General features: G+C 42.4%; 1 protein-coding gene across 1 annotated transcript; it reads left to right on the top strand.

Annotated features, from left to right (window-relative positions):
• The first annotated feature begins 369 nt into the window (after positions 1-369).
• Positions 370-8,747, top strand: creb3l3a (cAMP responsive element binding protein 3-like 3a). The gene is made up of 10 exons (XM_035779456.2): positions 370-541; positions 974-1,087; positions 1,287-1,524; positions 1,805-1,938; positions 2,331-2,441; positions 2,555-2,661; positions 4,154-4,222; positions 4,319-4,403; positions 6,700-6,796; positions 7,995-8,747. Exons 1-10 carry the CDS (start codon positions 521-523, stop codon positions 8,318-8,320), a joined length of 1,302 nt encoding a protein of 433 aa, XP_035635349.1. The 5' UTR covers positions 370-520; the 3' UTR covers positions 8,321-8,747.
• Positions 8,748-26,144: the final 17,397 nt, after the last annotated feature.

Raw genomic sequence — 26,144 nt, 5'->3', positions numbered from 1 at the left:
CTTGAAAGAATTGGTTGATTTAAATTTATAAAGTAAAGATTTAATTATAAAAGCATTCTTTCATTTTTATGGGGATTGTTTGAAATGGATAAACGGCATCATAGTGTGTTGGTTACTTTTATGAATTAACAAACAACACAGAAACCGTGTCAAAGGTTAACCCTCATTCCTCCTGTCAATCTGCTATCAAACACAACAAGAGGAAAGGAAAGTATAAACTTTTCATCCATCCACGTTCTTTCTTTTCTAGACAGTCAAACTTGCCTCAGTTGTCAGTCTTTATCCTGCCAATCAAATCTCCTCTTTACATGCTGGCCAATGGGGTGACAGACCTGGGGTTGATGACTGGATGTGCTTTGTTGGAGTTTAAACCTTGGACCTCAGAACACGAGCAGTGAGATACAGTAGAGACACACAGTCTTCTGGAACAGAGCTCCTTCACAACAAAGGAAACTGACCATTTTACTGGATTTATCTTGTTTTGGGGAGTTCCTCCCTGTTCCACCCTAGTTCTGAAATAATGGACCACTACTCAGACCAGGTAACACGGCCTATGTGTTCGTTTCTGTGTTTTACTATGTCCTGGAGAAGTAGGTTAGCAGTTTATGTTATTAGGGCAGCCAAGGTTATATGTGCCATCTAACAAAGTTCCTAAGACGCAGTAGATCTAGCTGCTAGTGAGTGGGTGAGTGTGTTGGTGTGGGTGTTTTGTGTGGTCTACATAGACTGACAATCTTTTAGAGTACAAACTAGATCAATTTAATTGATTTTAACTCAAGTCTACTGTGTTGAATGGCATGGTAAAACTGATTAAAAAGTCAGATAAGAGTGACATGAGATAATGGTAATAAAAAGCATTACTAGTCCTCGGTATGATTGCTTTTACAGCCTTCCTGTAAGGATCTTTGCATGTTATCTCTCATTTGTAAACATAGAGTAACATGATGTCATTGAGTGGCCTGTTCTGTTCCAGGGTTGCGACGGGATTGAGCTGCTTGATTTGCTGTTTGATCAGAACGATGGCATCCTCCGTCACGAGGAGATGGGACACCATGGGAACCATGCCTGGCCTATTCACAAGCCAAACGTGAGTGGAGTGAAAGCATTCACTCTTTGATGTTACCCTGCCGTGATTTGACATTTTCACCTTGGCTGTGTCTACCACGTGTCTACCACATGTCCACCACATGTCCACCACGCGATCCCCATAGCTAGCCTGCTTCTCTCAACCACTCTCTCCAGTACGGCTGTACAGTAATTAGAACATTTGGTGTGTTATTTGGCAGATGCTGCGTCCAACAAAGCTCCAGGGCGAGGACTTCTTGAACACCCTCCTGAGTGACTCGGTTTCAGGGTCACCCCTATGGTCTCCCTCTCCCAGTGACAGTGGAATCAGTGAGGACCCCCACTCCGATCAGATGGACAGCCCCAAGCGCCCTGAGAGTCCTCCCACAGAGCCCCATTTCCTCCCCCCTCAGCCACACACCAGGGCCGCCCTGGATACCGACTTCTCCATTAATATCAGTAGGACATATATGGCACACATTAGTACAGAAAGTATACAAATATATAGAGTTATATATTTGTTATTTATTACATAAGTGACACAGAGAAAATGTGTTACGTTATGTTAGATGTGTGATTAATATTGCTTATGTCAACATTATAAGCTCCTCCTTTGAAAGCAACACAGTTTTCGTTTGTATCTTTAGGCTAATCCTGCCTTTGTCTCAGTATCAACACAAACACAGACAATTGATGGCCCTTACGTCTGGCCACATCCTGTCTCTCTGTATGGTTACAGATGGCTGGGACTCAGGCTTCTACCCAGGAAGGACTGGTGGGACAAAGTGTTCCTCTGATGTACACAAAACCCAGCTGACCTCTAGCTTTCCCCTCACTGTCAAGGAGCTACTGCTCTCTGGTACATCTGAGCCGGTGAGTGATGATAAAGGGTATGCGTGTGTGTGCGTGTCTGTGTGCATGTGCGCTAGCATGCGAGTAAGTGTGTGTGTGAGTGCTTGGATGAGTGCGTCTGTAATGGCTTGTTCGTATGTTGGCGAGTGTGTTGGAGTGGAGAGGAATAGGTAAGATGGATAAAGTCATTCTAAAACGTTCCGAGGAGAACATGAAGAAACAAGTTATGAGACAGCAGGGCATGAGTTCAGCACGGTAATGTAACTGGTGTGAAGGAAAGCAGGAGATGAGAGGATGCTGCCTGCCTCTCTGCACTCCTTCCACTCACTCTGTAAAACACGTTGCTGCTCAGGCCACTGGTTGTGATGCTTTACATATGATGTACTGTATTAACATTCCCGTCTCACTTCCAGCCCCCACAGCAGTCCCAGCAGTCCTTCCAAGAGTTGATTCTCAATGAGGACGAGAAAAAGCTGCTGGCCAAGGAGGGGGTGACTCTGCCTAGCCAACTACCCCTCACCAAGGTTAAACTTTTTTTGCAGTCTTTTGCAGCTTCACAGAGCAACTCAAGGTTCTTGAGGATTTCAAATGCGCGTAAACATGCTAAATATGTTGTTCCTTCGTCGTTTTCCATTAGTATGAGGAGAGGATTCTGAAGAAAATTCGCAGAAAGATCCGGAACAAGCAGTCGGCCCAAGAGAGCAGGAAGAAGAAAAAGGAATATATTGATGGTCTGGAGAGCAGGTACTAACAATAGGCACCAAATAAATGGAAAAGATATTGACTCACAGGCCTAAAGTCAAAGTAGAAGTGTTCAACTCTGACTACAACTGACAGAAATGCATAAAGCACTCCTACAAACTAACAAGATATTTGGAACATGTCTCAGCTGTGCTCCTGTGCAGGCCGTGCAGAAGAAACATCAGCCCGTGCAGTGAAGCACGAGATTGAATGTCACTCAACTTTCTAGAGTTTTCCCTGTTAGTTAACACTATCAATGTTTCCCTTTACTGTGGGAATTGTGATTGAATCAATGCAATATTAGCCGCTTCCAATGCAACGTCCTGAACAAAAGGAACTATGCAAGACTTAGTATGCAAAACTAAATATGCAAGAGATTTTGTTGTTGGCAGAACGAATCGGAGTAGGATTCTACCCAGAACTGTGCGGCATAACCAATCAGAGCTGCAGTAGGCCTATATGCAAATAGACCGTTGCCATATATGGATCTGTGCCATTCACTTTGAACTGGACTGTGTTTACACCATGAGCGGTTGTGGTTAGATAAGCTTGTTTTGAGATCAAAGCGAGAGCTGCATGTACCCACCTCTGCACATGTGTTCATATCCTTTGCTAGGCAGTGAGTTATTAGCCCAGTTATGGATCATTTGTAGTTAGAAATGGGGGAGTGATTGTTTCCTACAAGAGCACAAAACATGTACATTTCTAGATGTCTTTGAAACGCAAGTCATGAAAATGGCTTTTTTTTGTCTTAAAGGGGCAGTGTTATATTTTGAGAAAGGCTTGAGTAAGCTAAGTAGCCAACAAGCAGAGAGTAGCATCATTTGTTTAATTCTCTGTAATAATACTATGGAACTAATAATGCATTTTATTTTGTTAAGTGGTTTCTTGCATCAAACAACACAACAACATTTTTAATCACCTCCTTATCTAAAGGACAAGTGGATAAACAGGTTAATGTCAAGCTCTGCATGATTTTTTCAAACGTCTCATGAACACCACACATTGGCTGCTACTGAAGGCTGAAAGATAGAACAGATATTTCCATTTAAAAAATGTTAGAGTAAAGTTCCATTGTTTAAGGCAAGTCACTCTGTTAGGCCTACGTTATGATCAAATAGCCACAGTAGCCTACTTGGCCACTGTTAAAACTGTAACTTAAGTGGGTACAGCCTCATTGTTCACAATAAACGCACGTTGGAATTTTCACAACTTTCAAGTTTGCCCTCAGCAGACATGAAATTTGCCCAGTGCTGGTCTCAGGGTGCTGAGCACAAAACGTTTAAGAAACAGTGTGTGAGTTTTGTGGTGCAAAGAAACTGCATAGGGCCCATTGTTTGTCCTTGAGTATCACAGTATGATTTGATTATACCAAAGTGTTTCTCGGGCATGCTGGTGAGTGATACTGTAGCAGGATGGTGTTTTTCTTAGACTGATCGAGCAGCAATAGCTTGTCAGTCTCATGTGGGAAATTCCCTTGTTGTTCCTCTTCCAGGATGACTGCCTGCAACACACACAACCAGGAGCTGCAGAGGAAGGTGTTCCAGTTGGAGAAATGCAACACGTGAGGAACCTCCACACTAATCTGCTCTCCCTGCTCTGTTTCTGCCTCCGTACACCCGGTGGCAAAGTTTTCTAATTGAGCCTCTGTGTCTCCCAGGTCTCTGATGGAGCAGCTGCGTAGGATGCAGACTCTGGTAATGAACGGCTCCAAAAAGGCCGCCCAGGCTGGGACCTGTGTTCTGGTAAGCAGAAGTGTCACTTTTAGAAAAAGTTCACTAGATCAGCTCATACACCATATGGGATTAGAGACAGGCAGGTGGAAAGATGCAACCACCTCACTCTTTCCCATTTAACCAGGGGATACAGTTACTGTTAGAAGTTATACCATTAGAATTATCAACAGTGAGAACGAATGGTGCTCGCCAAGGATCAAGTGAGACCTGGACAAATATACCTGACTCTGAAAAGAACAATCTCGCTAAAGCCCCACACATACAAACCAATATATATACTGTATATATTTGGAGTTTTGTCCTTTGCTTTCAGACCCACAGGGAAGGGGTGGTACTGGTGGGTTGGGAGGATGTGGGCATTGGGTTGGGGCTAGGGGTGGTACTGGTGGGTTGGGAGGATGTGGGCGTTGGGTTGGGGCTAGGGGTGGTACTGGTGGGTTGGGAGGATGTGGGTGTTGGGTTGGGGCTAGGATGTGGGTGTGGGGGCTACTGGTGGGTTGGGAGGATGTGGGCGTTGGGTTGGGGCTAGGGGTGGTACTGGTGGGTTGGGAGGATGTGGGCGTTGGGTTGGGGCTAGGGGTGGTACTGGTGGGTTGGGAGGATGTGGGCGTTGGGTTGGGGCTAGGGGTGGTACTGGTGGGTTGGGAGGATGTGGGCGTTGGGTTGGGGCTAGGGGTGGTACTGGTGGGTTGGGAGGATGTGGGCGTTGGGTTGGGGCTAGGGGTGGTACTGGTGGGTTGGGAGGATGTGGGCGTTGGGTTGGGGCTAGGGGTGGTACTGGTGGGTTGGGAGGATGTGGGCGTTGGGTTGGGGCTATCTTTGTTGGCATTTATTTGATTGTTTTGTACCTGTAAACTCCCCCCTCTGAAAAAAATGACAAAACGAAATAAAAAGGTGTATGCCAGACATATAGAGTGAAACATACACAGAGAGATACACTCAAGAGAGACACACCATTGATTCACCTGTCTATGATATAATTGGACAGCAACTAAAACCACATCAGTGCCAACAGAAATTAGACTTTGTAAATCCAAATATGAATATGAATGAGTTTGTGTCTCTTCTTATGCCTTGGGGGCAGTATTTTGACGTCTGGATGAGAAGTGTGCCCAAAGTAAACTGCCTGTTACTCAGGCCCAGAAGCTAGGATATGCATATAATTGGTAGATTTGGATAGAAAACACTCTATAGTGTTTTAGAAAACAACACCGTTTCCAAAACTGTTGAAATAATGTCTGTGAGTATAACAGAACTGATATGGCATGTGAAAACTTGAGGAAAATCCGTCCAGGAAGTGGGATGTTTTTGATGTGGGTATTTTCAATTGAATGCCTATAGAGTATCTAATGGATTAGGACCCGGATTGCAGTTCCTATGGCTTCCACTAGATGTTAACAGTCTTTAGACATTGTTTCAGGCTTGTTTTCTGAAAAATGAAGAAGAATGAGACCTTTCTGTCAGAGTACATGCCCTTCGTTGTTTTTCCTTTCTATTGAATACGTTATTGTTCAGTTGAAATACTATTGATTATTTAGACAATTGACAACCTGAGGATTAATTATAAACATCGTATGACATGTTTTGACAAATTTTACCGGTACTATTAGGATGTATTCCTCTGCATGTTTTGACCGCCTTTGAGCCAGTCGATTACTGAACAAAACGCGCCAAGAGAGTTTTTGGGATATAAAGAGGGACTTTATCGAACAAAACAAACATTTATTGTGTAGCTGGGACTCTTGTGACTGCAACCATATGAAGATCTTCAAAGGTAAGTGATTCATTTTATCGCTATTTCTAACTTTGTAATTCCTTTACTTGGTTGTATAATGTTTGTATGCTTTTGTAAGCAGGGCGCTGTCATCAGATAATCGCATGGTATGCTTTTGCCGTAAAGCCTTTTTGAAATCTGACAAATCGACTGGATTAATAAGAAGTTTATCTTTAAACCAATGTATAACGCTTGTATTTTTTATTAATGTTTATTATGACTATTTCTCTATTTTGAATTTGGCACTTTGCAATTTCACCGGATGTTGTTGAGGTGGGTCGCTAGCGGAATGCCTGCGCCAGAAAGGTTAAGAAAATGCAGAAATGTAAATAATACGGATTGTGTGTTCACACCGGTTGACTTTGATGCACTGTACTGGGATTAGCTGAACAGCTTTGAACAACAGTTACTGAAGAGTGTGTCTTTAACTCTGGAGCTCTACTGGGGATTGGAAGCTCCCATAAACCGCTAAACATTGTTGGCTTTGGCAAAGTACAAATGATCACTTTTTCACTTTTCCTTTTACCCCAGGTGCTGCTCCTGTCCTTCTCCCTCATCCTCTTCCCAAACCTGAAACCTTTCTCAGAGCCCAAGGTCAGCCAAGGAGGGGATTTCAGTCCAGTGAGAGGTGAGTCAGCCTCCTGTAATGCCCGGCCAAACCTCGCCCCGCCACCCCGTACCTCCTGCCTCACATCACAGCTGGAGAGCTGATTAGACTAGAGCTCCTCTCATAGTGCCAGACACTGCTACGGCGCTGCTGCTATAACAACTCATCTGCAGAGCACGACGGTCCACCAGGACCCCACATTTCAAATCAAGAGCTGAGCTGGCAACCATCATCACAGAGAACATGGATTACTAATCCCTATTCTCATCAGCTTGTCTGACTAACAGTCTCCTTTCAACAGTTGTACACTCTTAGAAAAAAATGCATTGCATTGCAGTGTTCGATTGTGTTCAATCTCAGGCTGTGTCACAGCCGGCCGTGACCAGGAGACCCATGAGGCGGCAAACAATTGGCCCAGCAATGTCCGGGTTAGGGGAAGGTTTGGCCGGCCTGGATTTCCTTATCCCATCATACTCTAGCGACTCCTTGTGGCGGGCCAGGCGCCTGCAAGCTGACTCCGGTCGCCAGCTGTACGGTGTTTCCTCTGACACATTGTTGCGGCTGGCTTCCGGGTTAAGCAAGCAGTGTGTCAAGAAGCAGTGCTTGGCAGGGTCGTGTTTCGCAGGACGCACGGCACGAGACCTTCGCCTCTTCCGAGTCCGTACAGGAGTTGCAGCGATGGGACAAGACTGTAACTACCAATTGGATATCACAAAAGTGGGTAGAAAAAGGGTAAAAAATTAAATAAAAAACAAGGGTGCGATCTAGAACCTTAAAGGGTTCTTCGGCTGTCCCCAAAGGATAATCCTTTGAAGAACCCATTTTGGCTGCAGAAAGAACCCAAAATGGTTCTCCTAAGGGGACAGCTGAGGTTTTTTCTGAGTATAGGAATTGTTGGATACAATATGAAAGGGACCTCAAAAATATCTAATGGTCTCATAATGTTTTAAGATAGTGAATGACTTAAATGTAATTATTCATCTTAACTGATGGTCTGTCAGCTCTGTGAGTGGAATCTATTTTTACATTAGATGTCTTTGGTTAATTGTACAACCAAAAGCCAGGATACACGTTTTTTAAAAGTTGGCTTACAGTCTAACAACTTAAAGTTGGACTCGGGATGTAGTATGTGTGACATTAGTTCACCATTTAATGACTGGAATCAATATGTGTTGAGCTGTTTCTCACCTGTAACCTGTGTCCCCTCTCCCCCCTGCAGTACAGTCACGATCCCTGCACAACCTCCAGTCTTCCAGAGTGCTGCATGTCATTGACCAGCCATATCATACTGCAGACGACGAGCCCAGGTCTCCGCACCACCATTTCCCAGGAGACCAGGGGGTAAATGAGATGACCTCTCTGCTGGGTAAGCTGGGCACCGGTGACGGCAGCCAGGGGCTATCCAATCTCGACCCCATGACTTCCAACAATAGCCTGGATGAGCAAGCCCATTTCCACGGGGACCCCATTACCGGCCACATAGCTACAGTGACCTTGAATCCACACCGCAGAGCCACACTACGCCCACATGCTGATGACATGTGATTGGATAGAGTTTTCCCAGCAGGATTCTTCTGCTCTGCTCCCATCTCCACACAATTCACATGATGAAACATAGAGTAGCACACACCTAAGCCTCTTTTTTACACTGTTAGGGTAATAAGAAATAAATCATTCCTGCTTTTACCTCTTATATTTTATGTATATGCTTTTTTCTTGTTTGTTATACTGTTTTGTATTGTTTTCAAGATGAATTGAGCATCTCTTGCCCCTCCATGACTGTTTTAACATTGACAGTGTAGATTTGTGTATTTTGAGAAAGGTAATAATTCTTGTTTTTCATAACTGTGATGGTGTATACAATTTTGAGCTTTACAAACCATTTTGAGATTCATTTTGCATGTACACTACGAAGCAATAACTTTATTGACAATCTTGCTACAAATTAATAAAACTGTCTCAAACTTTAGAATGTTTAAGTGCTGTCTGCATGTCTGAGTAGTTTCATTAGATTCAGTAGCTCGTGCCTTTAGCATCTAAACGTTTAAGCTGTTGGGGGGAGGGGAACTAAGCTAACATATGGAATTGTTTCAGATGGCCATACCGTGGATCATTTAGCTATTTGATTTTGAATTTTAGGACCCCTTGAGGTATCAAAACCTGTTATTCTGAATTATTTCATCCAATATGGAATTTGGCCTTCACTACTATAGCCCATAGAATTGCATTCAATAAAACATTCATAAATGGTAAAAAAGACAGTCAAACAATAAATCATAAGGGTTTGTAGTGTTGGTTCTATTTCTAGGAGATATAAGAAAGCTCAGGATATATATATATATATATATATATATTTCGTTTTTACACATTTTATACACATACCCCTTCTTTTTGAAATTATTTTATAAAACTACCTCCATACCTCCATCCGTTTGTATGGGTTATCTTCAGAAGAGTCCCATGACACTTGTGGTGGTCATAGAGCAAAATTGAGAACACAGTTGTGTTCGTGAGAGTGGTCATAATAGTTTGTTGGCCAAACCATTCGGACACATCAGACGTTTTCGTGAGAAGGACGATTTCCGGGATGTCTCATGGTCAGACAAACACAAGCAGATACAGTGGATGGAGAAGAAGCCCATGCAAAAACAAAAAAAAGATATCTCCAGCTTAAACTGACAGATTCTGATGGAGATTTGAATTATTCTGTTACTTAGATTGATGCATGGGTACGTCAATAAACTCTCAAGGATTTAATATTTCAAAAGTGGTTCAAGAGAAAAAGTACAAGATTTCCCAAGATGGTGCCTGAAAAGCTGACACAATCTAAATATCTCAGTGGCATATTTACAGTGGGTTTGATGTCTGAAACGACAGGATTTACACAGAAAGAATGAGACAAAGTTAACTAGGTCAAAGGTATTGCAGAGTTACGATAACCTTCCACTGACAAAATACACAAATCAATGCTCTTGCTCAATGCTCTATCAAACCATGACATCCCCACAGCCAGTTTGTTTACTTGTCTGTGAGTGTGACACTCCTAGTCCACCCCCGCCTCATTGGCTTGTCAATAGAACATCAAAACCCCAATAGTACCCCATCAGCTAGTGAGTGAATAAAAGAGTTCTCGCTCCAGTGCTTCTTGGTCCCCAATTTGATCTAACATTTCATATCAAATTCTGACAGTCTGGCTAGTCTGCCAATTTCTGACACACTCAACATCACAGGGTTTGGGGATAGGCTGGAGAGGTGGAGGTGCTGTTCTGTTTCAAGTGTATTGTGTCTAGCTGATGAATAGCTGGTGAATCAGCATAAATACCAACCTTCATAACAATGGTGCTCATTTAACCGAGGTTGACATAAATGACTGGTGTCTGGAGACTCTGGACGTTGTCTGTGTGTATGAGTGTGCGTGCATATATGTGGTTATTTGGAAGGGAGTGTTATGAGATACTGTAGGAGTTTGTGTGTTATGAGGTAAGAGTTTGTGTGTGTGTGTGTGTGTGTGTGTGTGTGTGTGTGTGTGTGTGTGTGTGTGTGTGTGTGTGTGTGTGTGTGTGTGTGTGTGTGTGTGTGTCTGCTTGTCTGTCTGTACGACTCTCTTTCTGTGTGGGAGGGGGTGTTATGAGGTTGGTTTATCCACAGTGGTCTTTCATCCCAACCCAGTGGGGAAGGTGGCTTTTTTGTGTCGATCCTTATCTGCCATTGTGCCTCTGGCCTCTCAGTCTTTAATCATGGGGAGAGCGGCTCAGCGACCAGCATCTTTGATCAGCTTCTCTGTGCCCCACTTTGATTGTCTCCCACTGGCCCTGAGTTCTCCACCCACGGGTTGAATCCCACAAAGTCAGACCCTGAGAGAAGGACACGAAAAGATGAAGGACACAGTCAAAGAGTTGTCCTTGTTTTCACTTGTTTAAAGGGCCAATCCCGGGATTGGTACATTCATTTTTGGACTTTTAAATGAATAATACCATAGATTATTGAGGAATAAAATGTATAAATGCCTTATAAGTTTATTTCAACTGTCTTACCCCATCAGGACCCAAAATATAAGCTCCATCTTAAAACACTGTGTTGCTTGAAAACATGTGTCTTATCTCATGGATGGCCAGTCCTTGCATGAATACTGTAGCTCCTTATAGCTCTATCTATCAAAACAGCTGTTTAGCAAAACAACTGATTTAGATTGTTTTCAAATCCCGGATTGCTCCTTTAATCCTGTTTGTGGCGTTTCTGTTTTGAAGTGCAGCGCTGACCAGATAAAGTGACCCAGATAAAGTGACCCAGATAAAGTGACCCAGATAAAGTGACCCAGATAAACTGACCCAGATAAACTGACCCAGATAAACTCATGAAAAACACTTGAGTGGTTTAAACTTTCTTTTTGATAATTTGTTTTGGAATGAGATTCACACAAACAAATTAAACCAAACCAACCATGATCAATATCTTATTGTCCGTTGGGTGAGTGGAGTAAATGTTCATTATTTCCATCAGCAAAAGGGACAACAGAAATAATGGTTCCATTTGTGATTGCATGCCATATTGTGGTTCTGGTATTTTCTATTTGAAGTGTATGATATGATCAACACAATGTACGTAAAATAGCTAATACCTGAAGGGGTGGACGGTTCGAGATATACAATAAAGAGATTAAACCCGTCTGCAGGTTTGTCCAACCTCACAGGTGAGTTAATCTACGTGTTTGTTAGGATTAACCTGTGCCGTGGCCTTAGTGTGTTGTTACAGCTGCACTATCCTTTGTCTACTGACGCAATCTCTTACAAAATGTAGATGTCTGGTCATCTGTGCATACTATAGGCTGTGCAAATGCCAACCACTTGATACCGGCTGTTTATTTCTAGAAGTTCCTACCTATTCGAGGGTAAGACATTTTCAATTTGGCTCTGACATGACTCATGATTAGCTTTTTACATGATAATTCAAACCAATTTAGTTTCATTCATTTGAATTTTTTTTCATAATCGACAGCCGACTCAACGTAAATGGCTGGCAATGCTGTGCTGTCTATACCTTCTTGCCCTTTGTGCTGTTGTCTGTGCCCAATAATGTTTGTACCATGTTTTGTGCTGCTATCATGCTGTGTTGCTACCATGCTTTGTTGTCATGTCTTGCTGCCTTGCTCTGTTGTTGTCTTTGGTCTCTCTTTATGTAATGTTGTATTGTCTCTCTTCTCGTGACATGTGTGTATTACTATATTGATATTTTATTTTACATTTTTATTCCCAGCCCCTGTCCCCGCAGGAGGCCTTTGCCTTATGTGCATTACTTCATTTGTTCTTAACTTCCACACGATGTCAACAGTCTAAATAACAAATAAAAATGTTATGAAGTAATGCACATGTTAACCTGTGAGCCTGAGAATGTGCTTATGCCCCCTATGCGTTCTACAGCATTTTAGACCCTCCCAAATCCATTTCTCCTTGATATGTCAGAATACTTCAAGAAACATTTCTTAAAGTATTTCTGGATATGTGCGGTTTGACTTTCGTTTGACTTCTGGCCCATCGCCATGCTCCATCATCCCAGGGAGGGAGGAGATGTCGCAAAATTGTTCAAATTACTAAATGACATTCACAGAATTTGAAAGCTACTGCAAGGCGTTGGTGAGAAATGGAGGACAAAATCTAAACGGGTGTTTCCAATTAGCATAACAGCTACAAAGCAGATGCTAGCTAGCCTATTTTTCATTAAATAGCATGGTTGGTTAGCTAGCTAGCTATCATAGTCTGCTGATCATAGTCTGCTGCTGGAAAAAAATGTGTTATGGTTTTACATCCCCTGCTATAATGTGGATAAAGAGTTACTTGTCTAACAGAACACAGAAAGTGTTCTACAATGGAAGCCTCTCAAACATAATGCAGGTAGAATCAGGAATTCCCCAGAGTAGCTCTTTAGGCCCCTTGCTCTTTTCAATCTCTTCTAACAACATGCCACTGACTTTGAGTAAAGCCAGAGTGTCTATGTATGTGGATGAAGCATTTCTCTACAGCTGGCCATGCTTTCCACCTGGCTACTCCAGCCCCGGCCAACAGGTCTGCACCCCCCCGCAGCAACTGGCCCAAGCCTCCCCCCGCGTCTCCTTCACCCAAATCCAGATCTAGATCTTACAAATCAGCTGGGCTAGAAAATCTGGACCCTATCTTCCCAAAATTATCTGCCTCCAGTGTTGCAACTCCTATTACTAGTCTGTTCAACCTCTCTTTTGTATTATCTGAGATTCCTAAAGATTGGAAAGTGGCCGTGGTCATCCCCCTCTTCAAAGGGGAAGACACTCTAGACCCAAACTGTTACAAACCTATATCCATCCTGCCCTGCCTTTCTAAAGTCTTCGAAAGCCAAATGAACAAACAGATCACCGACCATTTAGAATCCCACCGAACCTTCTCCGCTATGCAATCCGGTTTCCGAGCCGGTCACGGGTGCACCTCAGCCACGCTCAAGGTCCTAAACGATATCATAACCGCTATCAATAAAAGACAGTACTGTGCAGCCATCTTCATCTCCCTGGCCAAGGCTTTCGACTCTGTCAATCACCGTATTCTTATCGGCAGACTCAACAGCCTTGGTTTCTCTAATGACTGCCTCGCCTGGTCCACTGACTACTTCTCAGATAGAGTTCAATGTGTCAAATCGGAGGGCCTGTTGTCCGTACCTCTGGCAGTCTCTATGGGGGTGCCACAGGGTTCAATTCTCGGGCCGACTCTATTCTATGTATATATCAATGATGTCGCTCTTGCTGCGGGTGATTCTTTGATCCACCTCTACGCAGACGACACCATTCTGTATAAATCTGGCCCTTCTTTGGATGCTGTGTTAACAAACCTCCAAATAAGCTTCAATGGCATACAACACTCCTTCCGTGTCCTCCAACTGCTCTTAAATGCTAGTAAAACTAAATGTATGCTCTTCAACCGATTGCTGCCCGCACCCGCCCCCCAACTAGCATCACTACTCTGGACGGTTCTGACTTAGAATATGTGGACAACTATAAATACCTAGGTGTCTGGCTAGACTGTAAACTCTCCTTCCAGACTCATATTAAGCATCTCCAATCCCAAATTAAATCTAGAATCAGTTTCCTATTTTGCAACAAAGCCTACTTCACTCGTAAAACTGACTATCCTACCGATCCTTGACTTTGGCGATGTCATTTACAAAATAGCCTCCAACACTCCACTCAGAAAATTGGATGCAGTCTATCACAGTGCCATCTGTTTTGTCACCAAAGCCCCATATACTACCCACGACCGTGACTTGTATTCTCTCATTGGCTGGTCCTCGCTACATATTTTTTGCCAAACCCACTGGCTCCAGGTCATATATAAGTCTTTGCTAGGTAAAGCTCCGCCTTATCTCAACTCACTGGTCACCATATCAACACCCGCCCACAGCACACGCTCCAGCAGGTATATTTCATTGGTCATCCCCAAACCCAACACCCCTTCTGGCCACCTTTCCTTCCAGTTCTCTGCTGCCAATGACTGGAACGAATTGCAAAAATCACTGAAGTTGGAGACTTATATCTCCCTCACTAACTTTAAGCATCAGCTGTCAGGGAAGCTTACCAATCGCTGCAGCTGTACACAGCCCATCTGTAAATAGCCCATCCAACCAACTACCTACCTAATCCCCATATTTGTTTTGTTTTTCTGCTCTTTTGCACACCAGTATTTATACTTGCACATCCGTCACTCTAGTGTTAATTGCTAAATTCTAATTACTTCACCACTATGGCCTATTTATTGCCTTACCTCCTTACTACATTTGCACACACTGTATACAGATGTTTTGATTGTGTTATCGACTGTACGTTTGTTAATCCCATGTGTAACTCTGTGTTTTTGTAGCACTGGTCCTAATTGGTCACAATTGTAAATGAGAACTTGTTCTCAACTGGTCTACCTGGTTAAATAAAGGCTACTACAGCGACTGAAATAACTGAAACACTTAACAAATAGTTACAGTTAGTTTCAGAGTGGGTGGCAAGGAATATGTTAGCCCAAAATATTTCTATAACTAAAATAATTGTATTTGGGACAAATCATTAACTAAAACCTAAACCTCAACTAAATCTTATAATAAACTGCTTGGAGTAACCCTGGATTGTAAACTGTCATGGTCAAAAAATATGGATACAACAGTAGCTATGATGGGGAGAAGTATGTCCATCATAAAGCCCTGCTCTGCCTTCTTAACAATATCATCAACAAGGCAGGTCCTATAGGCCCTAGTTTCTACCTTCTTAACAATACCATCAACAAGGCAGGTCCTACAGGCCTTAGGTTGGCTGCACCTTAACTACTGTTCAGTCATGTGGTCAGGTGTCACAAAAAAAGGACTTAGGAAAATTGCAATTGATTGTAGCATGTCTGGCCCTTGGATGTACACAGAGCGCTAATATTAATAATATGCGTGTCAATCTCTCCTTGCTCAAAGTCGAGGAGCAATTGACTTCATCACTACTTTTCTATTTATGAGAGGTATTGACATGAATGCACTGAGCTGTCTGTTTGAACTACTGGCACACAGCTGAGACACAAAAGGTCTCTTTACAGTCCTCAAGTCCAGAACAAACTATGGGAGGCGCACAGTACCACATAGAGCCATAACTACATGGAACTCTATTCCACATCAAGTAACTAATGCCAGCAGTAAAATTTGATTTAAAAAACAGATTAAAAAACACCTTATGGAACAGCGGGGACTGTGAAGCAAAACAAACATAGGCACAGTATCACGTTTTAGGGAAGACCCAGATGCAGACAGTGTCGAAGTAACAACATTCTATTACAAAACAGAGTGCAGGCAAAATGGCAGGCCAATGGCAGGCAGAGGTCAGTAATCCAGATCAGAGTCCAAAAGGTACAGAATGGCAGGCAGGCACAGGGTCAGGGCAGGCAGAATGGTCAAAACTGGAAAAACAGGAACTAGAAACAGACCGGCACAAGGGGAAAAATGCTGGTAGGCTTGATGAAAAAAAATTGGCAACAGACAAACAGAGAACACAGGTATAAATACACAGGGGATAAGGAGGTGAGATGGGAGACACCTGGTGGGGGGTGGAGACAAGCACAAAGACAGGTGAAACAGTTCAGGGTGTGACACACAGACCGATGCACACACACACATGATAACATACGCACTATACACACACATACACATGGATTTAGTAATGTAGATATGTAGTAGTGGTGGAGTAGGGGCCTGAGGGCACACAGTGTGTTGTGAAATCTGTGAATGCATTGTAATGTTTTTTAAATTGTATAAACTGCCTTAATTTTGCTGGACCCCAGGAAGAGTACCTGCTGCCTTGTTGACATCGCATAAATCATGACAAAATGTGTAGGATTGCAGGAAATTAGCTGTAAAACTGCACATTTTTCTCTCTGCCCCATGGCAAAATTAGTAGAATTGCATGAAATGAGTTACAAAATGACAAAATCTGATTTACGCCCAATGGCAAAATGTGGAGAATTGTAGCAAATTAAATAAAAACTCTCTTCCGTATGGTCTCCAGAGTGGCTCGGCGGTTTAAGGCACTACAGTGCTAGAGGTGACACTACAGACCCAGGTTCAATCTCAGGCTATGTCACAAACAGCCATGACCAGGGGTCCCATGGGTGGCACACAATTGTCCCAGCATCATCTGGGTTAGGGGAGGTTTGTCAAGGGAAGCCAGTTTGGATTTGGCTTCACTCCAAACATATAGCATTGAGAGCATACATCATTGACAGAAACAACTTGAATTGTTGCATGTCTTTGTACTGTTGTACTAGCTAGCTAGCTAACATGGGCCTTGCCTAAATTGAACTAAATTACCTTTTATTCTTGGTCAATGTTTTGGGGAAGCCTGGTTTCCCTTGGCATCCACGAATACATGCAGAATAGCCACCACACACCTGAATAGTGTGTCAAAAACCATCGTAGAAAAGTCTGAAAGAACGCTCCGATTCTATTACCACGTGTGACTTACGGCTATAACATGTTTATAACATGTTTATTTGAGTAATATATGTGTGCATGATCTGAGTGGTTTAGTAGCTGAAAAGGTCTGGCTACATCATTCAAGTGAGGAATGTAAAATCATCTTCCAGATTACTTTTATTGAGATTTGAATGTGTTGACTTAGGATTGTTCTGTATCCCCCAGGTTGGAATATGAATCATTTACAATTAATTTATATTCTTAGAATGTGTTCTCAGTTGATGACCTCATTTATCACTGGGGAGAATCTGCCAAGGTGCCCCAGGGAAACATCTCAGATGAATTAACATGACAGCTTTATCCTTCAAAGATGTGTCAAACTCATTCCACGGAGGGCCAAGTGTCTGCCGGTTTTTGACCCTCCCTTGTACCTGATTGATGTATTAAGGTCACTGATTAGTAAGGAACTCCTCTCACCTGGTTGTCTAGGTCTTAATTAAAAGAAAAACCAAAAACCAGCAGACACTTGGCCCTCCATGGAATGAGTTTGACATCCCTTTTCTAACATCTTCTATTAATCCCTAGCCCCATGACTGTCTGATTTGCAAGTGGGTCAGTGAACCATGCTCAATTGCCCTAAGACCTGAAAACGTGGGTTAGCTCCTCCAAGCGAATGCCTAGGCTTTAGCTCAGCAGGCGAACAAATCAAAATCAAAATCAAATCAAATCAAATTGATTTATATAGCCCTTCGTACATCAGCTGATATCTCAAAGTGCTGTACAGAAACCCAGCCTAAAACCCCAAACAGCAAGCAATGCAGGTGTAGAAGCAGACAGTATTGTGGCGCACAGACGACCTGAGTTCTAAACCTAGTCAATCACATTGGTGCTGTGACACGTCAATGGCTGCCTATCAGCTGCAGGAGTCGTTGCGGAGAGGAGGAGGTCAAAGGGGCTTAAAGAAGAAGTGATTATGTCAACCATGCTCTTATGATGAATACACTTGCCTGAGAGTTAAAGCTAGAATCATTAGTTATTAAATGAATGATTTATATCCAAATATTCTTGAAGAATATAACTTATACGAGCCTAATGAGCTTAGTTCAACTGTTGTGCCCCATGCATCAACAACCAACATACAAGTGTGTTTGACTCTGTTTGTAAACAATGTAAATGTAAACAAACACTGTGAAGTCTCAAAAATGGGTTAACATGATACTTTTGGTCAGTCTTTTCATTCATAGCTCTGTCTATGAATTTCTCCAGGCCTATACCTCAGTTTTTTACCAAAACTGGGGCGGGGACACGTGGTGACCGCTTTGTTATTGTTTCAATGAAGGATTCTAGCTTTAAAGAATTGTGTTAGGTCTCCTGATACATTCTTGTCCTACTGGGCACACCATGTCATTTCAACATGGATACAGTAATTGGATAATATTTGGTTGAGATGTATATAGACCCACTCAAAAGACAGCCAAAAGTTAGTTGAATTTCCAATGTCTTATCACTATTCTTTCAACCATTTAAAAACACAACCAAATTCCAATGGACAAACAACGTTGGATTGTTGGTTTAGTTCTCACCCAAATGTCTATCACTGGGCTTTCAACCATTTAAAAGCACAGCAAAGTTCAAAGGGGGATAACATTTCAGATATTTTGTTTATTTATACAACAGATGAATGTGTTATCACGGTGCTTCATTGAATCAGAACCAAATGAGCAAGTCAACGCAACATGTAAAGTGTTGCTCCCATTGTTCATGAGCTGAAATAAAAGATCCCAGATACATTCCATACGCACAAAAGCTTATTTCTCTCAAATTCTGTACACACATTTCTTTACATCCCTGTTAGTGAGCATTTGTCCTTTGCCAAGATAATCCATCCACCTGACAGGTGTGACACATCAAGAAGCTGATTAATCAGCATGCCGGGACAATAAAATGCCACTCTAAAACGTGCAGTTTTGTCACACAACACAATGCTACAGATGTCTCTTGTTTTGAGGGAGTGTGTAATTGGCATGCTGAGTGCAGGAATGTCCACCAGGGTTGTTGCCAGAGAATTGTATGTTAATTTATCTACCATAATCCACCTCCAACCACATTTAAGAGAATTTGTCAGTACGTCCAACCGGCCTCACAACCGCACATCTGGCTTCTTCACCTACGGGATCGTCTGAGACCAGCCGATGAAACTGTGGGTTTGCACAACGGAACTATTTCTGCACAAACTATCAGAAATCGTCTCAGGGAAGGTCATCTGTGTTCTTCATTCATCTGTGTGCTCATCATCCTCATCTGGACCTGACAGCAGTTCGGCATCATAACCAACATCAGTGGGCAAATGCTCTCCTTCAATGGCCACTGGCACGCTAGAGAAGTGTGCTCTTCACAGACTAATCCCGGTTTCAACTGTACTGGGCAGATGGCAGTATGGTGTTGTGTGGGCGAGCGGTTTGCTGATGTCAAAGTTGTGAACAGAGTGCCCCATGGTGGCAGTGGGGTTATGGTATGGGAGGACATAAGCTACGGATAACGACCAAAATTGTATCGATGGCACTTTGAACGCACAGAGATACCGTGACAAGATACTGAGGCCCGTTGTAGTGCTTTTCATCCGCTGCCATCACCTCATGTTTCAGCATGATAATGCACGTTCTCATGTCGTGAGAACCTACAAAATTCCTGGAAGTTGAAAATGTCCCAGTTTCCCACTGCATACTCATCAGATATGTCACCACTTGATCATGTTTGGGATGCTATGGATCGATGTGTACGACAGCGTGTTCCAGTTCCCGCCAATATCCATTAACTTTGTACAGCCACTGAAGAGGAGTGGGTCAACATTCCACGGGCCGCAATTAACAGCCTTATCAACTCTATCCGAAGGAGATGTGGAAAATAGTGGTCAGACCAGATACTGACTGGTTTTCTGATCCAAGTTCCTACTTTTTTTAATGTATCTGTGACCAACAGATGTGTATTACTATTCCCAGTCATGTGAAATCCATAGAGTTCAAATTCATTTATTTCAATTGACTGATTTCCTTACATGAACTGTAACTCAGTAAAATCTTTCAAATTGTTGCATGTTGCGTTTATATTTTTGTTCAGTTCATGCCTTTCCAGATTCTGCAAAGATTATTACAGCAATTGTGAAGATCTCCACAGATCTGCGATGGCCTTATGAGTGCTATCTTGATCATGCATGCTTTATAGGATAACATTAGCCATGTATTGCTACAGTAGCCTCAAAATGTGGCCATGGATGTGTTACTCATTTTAAGGTTGAATGTTACATTAGTTTGTAAAATAGCCTTCACTTTAGGATATTTACTGTATTACAAAAGTAATATTGAATTGTGTTTGGTTGACAATGCAACCAAATATCAACATTTAACATTGGATAGTTCGATTTTTGGTTTAGATGGAGACCTGAATCCAACACATCAATTATTAATTTGTAGACAAACTAGAATTAAAGCAAGACTAAGTCCGTAGTTAGTTTTCCATCCAATTGGTGACAGATTTTCATGCGAATATAAAACAATCTGCATAAAAACAATATGCAGATTTTCCCACCAGAGATTTTCCCACCAAATTGACTTGTTGCAGATAAAATGGTCTGCGTGATGACAGGGTAAACTATGTACCGAGTAACAAACACAAGTTAAATGGGTTTCCATCGCATTTTCAACTCTGCTGATAGGGATGGTGACAACGCTGACCTTTGCACGTGCGCTCTAGCCAACAGCACAATCTGCACGCAGTTGGTTTGATCGCGCATAAAAGACCGAGATTATTTTTATTTGTAAAACGGCAGCCAAACGCCGATTATCATGTCACCATTAGAAGACCCTCGATATTATTGGAAAGTAGCATCAAGCTCATCACCTTGCACTTTCACCACCCTGTGAAGCTAAACATAAAAAAAAAAATCTGTAGCCTAATAAACTGCATGCTCTCCCGATGAGTCATAGTCGGAGGACCACATACTACAGTGCATTCGGGAAGGTAATTCAGACTCCTTCCCTTTTTCCACATTTTGTTATGTTACAGCCTTATTCTAAAATTGACATAATTATTTTTCTCCCTCATCAATCTACAAACAATATACCATAATGACAAAGCGAAAACAGGTTTTTATACATTTTTGCAAATGTATAAATATAAAAAACAGAAATGCCTTATTTACAGAAGTATTCAGACCCTTTGATATGAGTCTCGAAATTGAGCTCAGGTGCATCCTGTTTCCATTGATCATCCTTGAGATGTTTCTATGACTTGATTGGAGTCCACCTGTTGTAAATTCAATTGATTGGATATGATTTGGAAAGGCACACACCTGTCTATATAAGGTCCCACAGTGAACAGTGCACGTCAGAGCAAAAACCAAGCCATGAGGTTGAAGGAATTGTCTGTAGAGCTGAGAGACATGATTGTGTCGAGGCACAGATCTGGGGAAGGGTACCAAAACAATTCTGCAGCATTGAATGTCCCCAAGGACACAGTGGTCTCCATCATTCTTAAACGGAAGATGTTTGGAACTACCAAGACTCTTCATAGAGCTGTCCGCCTGGCCAAACTGAGCAATCAGGGGAGAAGGGCCTTGGTCAGGGAGGTGAGCAATGACCCAATGGTCACTCTGACAGATCTCCAGTGTTCCTCTGTGGAGATGGGAGAACCTTCCAGAAGGGTAACCATCTCTGCAGCACTCCACCAATCAGGCCTTTGTGGTAGTGGCCAGGCAGAAGCCACTCCTCAGTAAAAGCACATGACAGCCAACTTGGAGTTTGCCAAAGGCACCTAAAGGACTCAGACATGAGAAACAAGATTCTCTGGTCTGATAAATTCAAGATTGAACTCTTTGGCCTGAATGCCAAGCGTCTTGTTTGTAGGAAACCTGGCACCATCCCAGGTGGTTGTAACGTTAGTCGTTAAGGGTAGACCAAGGTGCAGCGTAGTAGACTTACATTTTCTTTTAATTTTAAATGTTCCACCAAAAACAATAAACAACTCAACGAACGTAAAGCTAGGAGAACAAAGACATGCAACAACCAAAGACAAGATCCCACAACAGAAGGTGGGAAAAAGGGCTGCCTAAGTAGGATCCCCAATCAGAGACAACAAAGAAATACAAACATAGATTTCCCACCCTAGTTACACCCTGACCTACCAAATAGAGAATTTAAAGGATCTCTAAGGTCAGGGCGTGACAATGGTGGTGGCAGCATCATGCTGTGGGGATGTTTTTCAGCGGCAGGGACTGGGAGACTAGTCAGGATCGAGGGAAGATGAACGGAGCAAAGTACAGAGAGATCCTTGATGAAAACCTGCTCCAGAGTGCTCAGGACCTCAGACTGGGGCAATGGTTCACGTTCCAACAGGACAACAACCCTAAGCACATAGCCAAGACAACGCAGGTGTGGATTTGGGACAAGTCTGAGTGTCCTTGAGTGGTCCAGCCAGAGCGAGGACTTGAAGCATATCAAACATCTCTGGAGAGACATGAAAATAGCCTTGCAGCGACGCTCCCCATCCAACCTGACAGAGCTTGAGAGGATCTGCAGAGAAGAATGGGAGAAACTCTCCAAATACACGTGTGCCAAGCTTGTAGTGTCATACCCAATAAGACTTGAGGCTGTAATCGCTGCCAAAGGTGCTTCAACAAAGTACTGAGTAAATTGTGTGAATTCTAATATAAATGTGGTATTTTAGTTTTCATTTTGCAAAAATGTCTAAACCTGTTTTTGTCATGATCAGGTATTGTGTGGAGATTGATGTGTGAAAAAAAAACGATTAAATACATTTTAGAATAAGGCTGTAACTGAACAAAATATGTAAAAAGTCAATGGGTCTGAATACTTTCCGAAGGCCCTGCAGGTGTGATTCCTGAGTTAATTAAGCAATTAACATCCCATCATGCTTAGAATCATGTATGAAAATGCTGTGCAAGCCATTATTTTGGCTACCATGGCTATGCCACCATAGGATTGAAACAATAGCTGTTGATGACTTTGCAAATGCTACACACTGGGTGTACAAAACATTAAGAACACCTGCTCTTCTATGACAGACTGACCAGCTGAATCCAGGTGAAAACTATGATCCCTTATTGATGTCACTTGTTAAATACACTTCAATCAGTGTAGATGAAGGGGAGACGACAGGTTAAATAATCATTTTTAAGCCTTGAGACAATTGAGACATTAAATCAAATCAAATGTATTTATATAGCCCTTTGTACATCAGCTGATATCTCAAAATGCTGTACAGAAACCCAGCCTAAAACCCCAAACAGCATGCAATGCAGGTGAAGAAGCACGGTGGCTAGGAAAAACTCCCTAGAAAGGCCAAAACCTAGGAAGAAACCTAGAGAGGAACCAGGCTATGATGTGTGGCCAGTCCTCTTCTGGCTGTGCCGGGTGGAGATTATAACAGAACATGGCCAAGATGTTCAAATGTTCATAAATGACCAGCATGGTCAAATAATAATAATCACAGTAGTTGTCGAGGGTGCAGCAAGTCAGCATCTCAGGAATAAATGTCAGTTGGCTTTTCATAGCCGATCATTAAGAGTATCTCTACCACTCCTGCTGTCTCTAGAGAGTTGAAAACAGCAGGTCTGGGACAGGTAGCACGTCCGGTGAACAGGTCAGGATTCCATAGCCGCAGGCAGAACAGTTGAAACTGGAGCAGCAGCACGGCCAGGTGGACTGGGGACAGCAAGGAGTCATCATGCCAGGTAGTCCTGAGGCATGGTCCTAGGGCTCAGGTCCTCCGAGAGAGAGAAAGCGAGAAAGAGAGAATTAGAGAGAGCATACTTAAATTCACACAGGACACCGGATAAGACAGGAGAAGTACTCCAGATTTAACAAACTGACCCTAGCCCCCCGACACAAACTACTGCAGCATAAATACTGGAGGCTTAGACATGGATTGTGCATTTGTGCCATTCAGAGGGTGAATGGTTCAGACAGAAGATTGAAGTGCCTTGGAACTGGGTAGTAGGCCCACCGGTTTGTGTCAATAGCGACAACACTGCTGGGCTTTTCACGCTCAGCAACTTCCCGTGTTTATCAAGAATGGTCCACCACCCGAGGACATCAGACCAACTTCACACAACTGTGGGAAGCATTGGAATCAACATGGGCCAGCATCCCTGAGGAATGCTTTCGACACCTTGTAGAGTCCATGCCCTGAGGATCTTCTGAGGGGTGTTCCTAATGTTTGGTATACTCAGCGTATACTGTAGGCCTAAATAACATCATTGATGATATATGAGTGATTAAATAGTTTCACTGTCGCCATCGAAGTCATTCCAAAAGGTAGGTTTAACAGAGAAAATAAAATGTGACCATACTTTGTTTTTAACAAGAATTGAAGCTTTCTGCCCATATAAGACATGTCTATGTCCTGGAAAGTTGGCTGCTACTTACAAAGTCATTCTAGTCACATTAGCGCACGTTAGCAACAACTGTCCTGGTTTAGGGACACCGAGCCCGTAGAGGTTCATCTAACTGCACTGTCCAATTTACAGTAGCTATTACAGTGAAAAAATACCATGCTATTGTTTGAGGAGAGTGCATAACAACACAACACTTTTATCAGGGCAACTGGTTTGATACATTCACCTCTGAAAGTAAAAAATGTACTTACATTCAGTAATCTTGCTCTGATTTGTCATCCTGGGGGTCCCAGAGATAACATGTACCATTGTTTAGTTTGATCAAATCCATTTTTGTATTCAAATGTAGGAACTGGGTTCTACAGTTTGAAACCCTGCTGTTTCTGCCCCCCCACCATCCGGCCATCTAGATGTAGGAAGTTTAGTGTCTTTCTGTAGGGAGGCTAATGACCCATCGTGTAAGACATTCTTGGGAGTGTGTAAACTTAAATGTTTTATTACTATAGCATCTTTATATGTTTTCGATAGTTATGTACTTGAAAATGTATCAATTGACCAATTCCGCTCATTTGAAAAAACTCCTGGCAGACTTGATACAAAATATAGTGTAGTAATGTAATGGAAAAGAGGGATACCTAGTCAGTTGTACAGCTGAGTGCCTTCAACTGAAATGTGCCTTCCACATTTAACCCAACCCCTCTGAATCAGAGATGTGCGAGGGGCTGCCTAAATCAACATCCACCTCTTTGGGGAACAGTGGGTTAACTGCCTTGCTCAGGGGGCAGAATGACAGATTTTTTACCTTGTCAGCTCGGGGATTCAATCCAGCAACCTTTCGGTTACTGGCCCAATGTTCTAACCACAAGGCTACCTGCCATACTGTTTCACAAAATCAGTCTGAAACTTTGCACACACACTGCTGCCATCTGGTGGCCAACATCTAAATTGTGCCTAAACTCATATTTGATTATATGACCTTTCTCTTGCTCTCAAAGATGATGAAAAAAATTAAAATTAGAAAATGCATGTTTTTTTTTTACCAGATCTAATGTATTATATTCTCTTACATTAATTTCAGATTTCCACAAGATTTCCACAAGTGTTTTCTTTCAAATGGTAGTCATTGACAAATATCAAGGCGAAGCAGGGCTTGCTTAAAACCCTGGATGAGAGACTGGAGGGTAACTGTAGACAGATCAATTCTCCAGTAGGGGGCGCAACCCAGCCTATAGTTTTTTTTCTGACATATATGGCTATAAATTGAAGATCTGACGTTGTTTTAAAGATACAAATTCAACACATTTTATACAAGGTTTGTCTATGTTGAAAATTGGTTACCATGATGACATAATCCTGTTTTTGAAATTTCCACATTAATTCCACCATCAAAACTAAAAATGTTAAAGACTTTTTTCAAATCCAATGTATTTACCGTGTAGAGTCCACGTCACAAACAAATTTGACAAATTATATTGAAACAACATTTTTGAAAACATCCATAAAGAGATTATTTGTCGATTGATTATATCTGTTATTTTCCAATTGTCCAATTTGATCCCGAGCAGTAACATGACAGTGAGCGCGCTGCCTCTTTTCTGTCCCCATCCTCTCTGTTCCAACATGTTTCCATGTTTCAGAGTAGTCAGAAAGTAGTAGTACAAGTGAAAACACCTCTTGATTCAAGGCTGCTGTCTCTTTGTTTATTCTGAGGGTGAGTCATAATCGTCTGAGAGGGCAAGATGAACAACTGTGATGATTCAATAGAACAAACTGCCCATTTAAGTGTTTTAAGAGTGGTGGACATAACCGGCCATTCAGGTGAATTAATGTGTTGTTTGTTTTGTTTAATCCAACATTAATTTCATAACACCTTTACACGCAAAGAAACTGAACAAAGAACAAAGAATCTGAAGACACACAGCAAACAGGATTTAAATGAAATGTCAGTAAGTATCGAGCTTTATTTATGACGGATAGGATATGTGTACAGACATTGCAGGGCGACCA

This window comes from Oncorhynchus keta, chromosome 1 (genome assembly GCF_023373465.1).
Source record: "Oncorhynchus keta strain PuntledgeMale-10-30-2019 chromosome 1, Oket_V2, whole genome shotgun sequence".
NCBI classification, from domain to species: Eukaryota; Metazoa; Chordata; class Actinopteri; order Salmoniformes; family Salmonidae; genus Oncorhynchus; species Oncorhynchus keta.
This window is presented reverse-complemented; position numbering and strand designations above follow the sequence as displayed.

What these genes read in the sequence shown, in the direction of transcription:
- creb3l3a (XM_035779456.2), top strand. Translation starts at nt 521, where the DNA reads ATGGACCACTACTCAGACCAG. An exon ending in GGCCTATTCACAAGCCAAAC is followed by an intron (nt 1,088 to 1,286) that starts GTGAGTGGAGTG and finishes GTTATTTGGCAG; the next exon opens with ATGCTGCGTCCAACAAAGCT. An exon ending in TCTCTGGTACATCTGAGCCG is followed by an intron (nt 1,939 to 2,330) that starts GTGAGTGATGAT and finishes TCTCACTTCCAG; the next exon opens with CCCCCACAGCAGTCCCAGCA.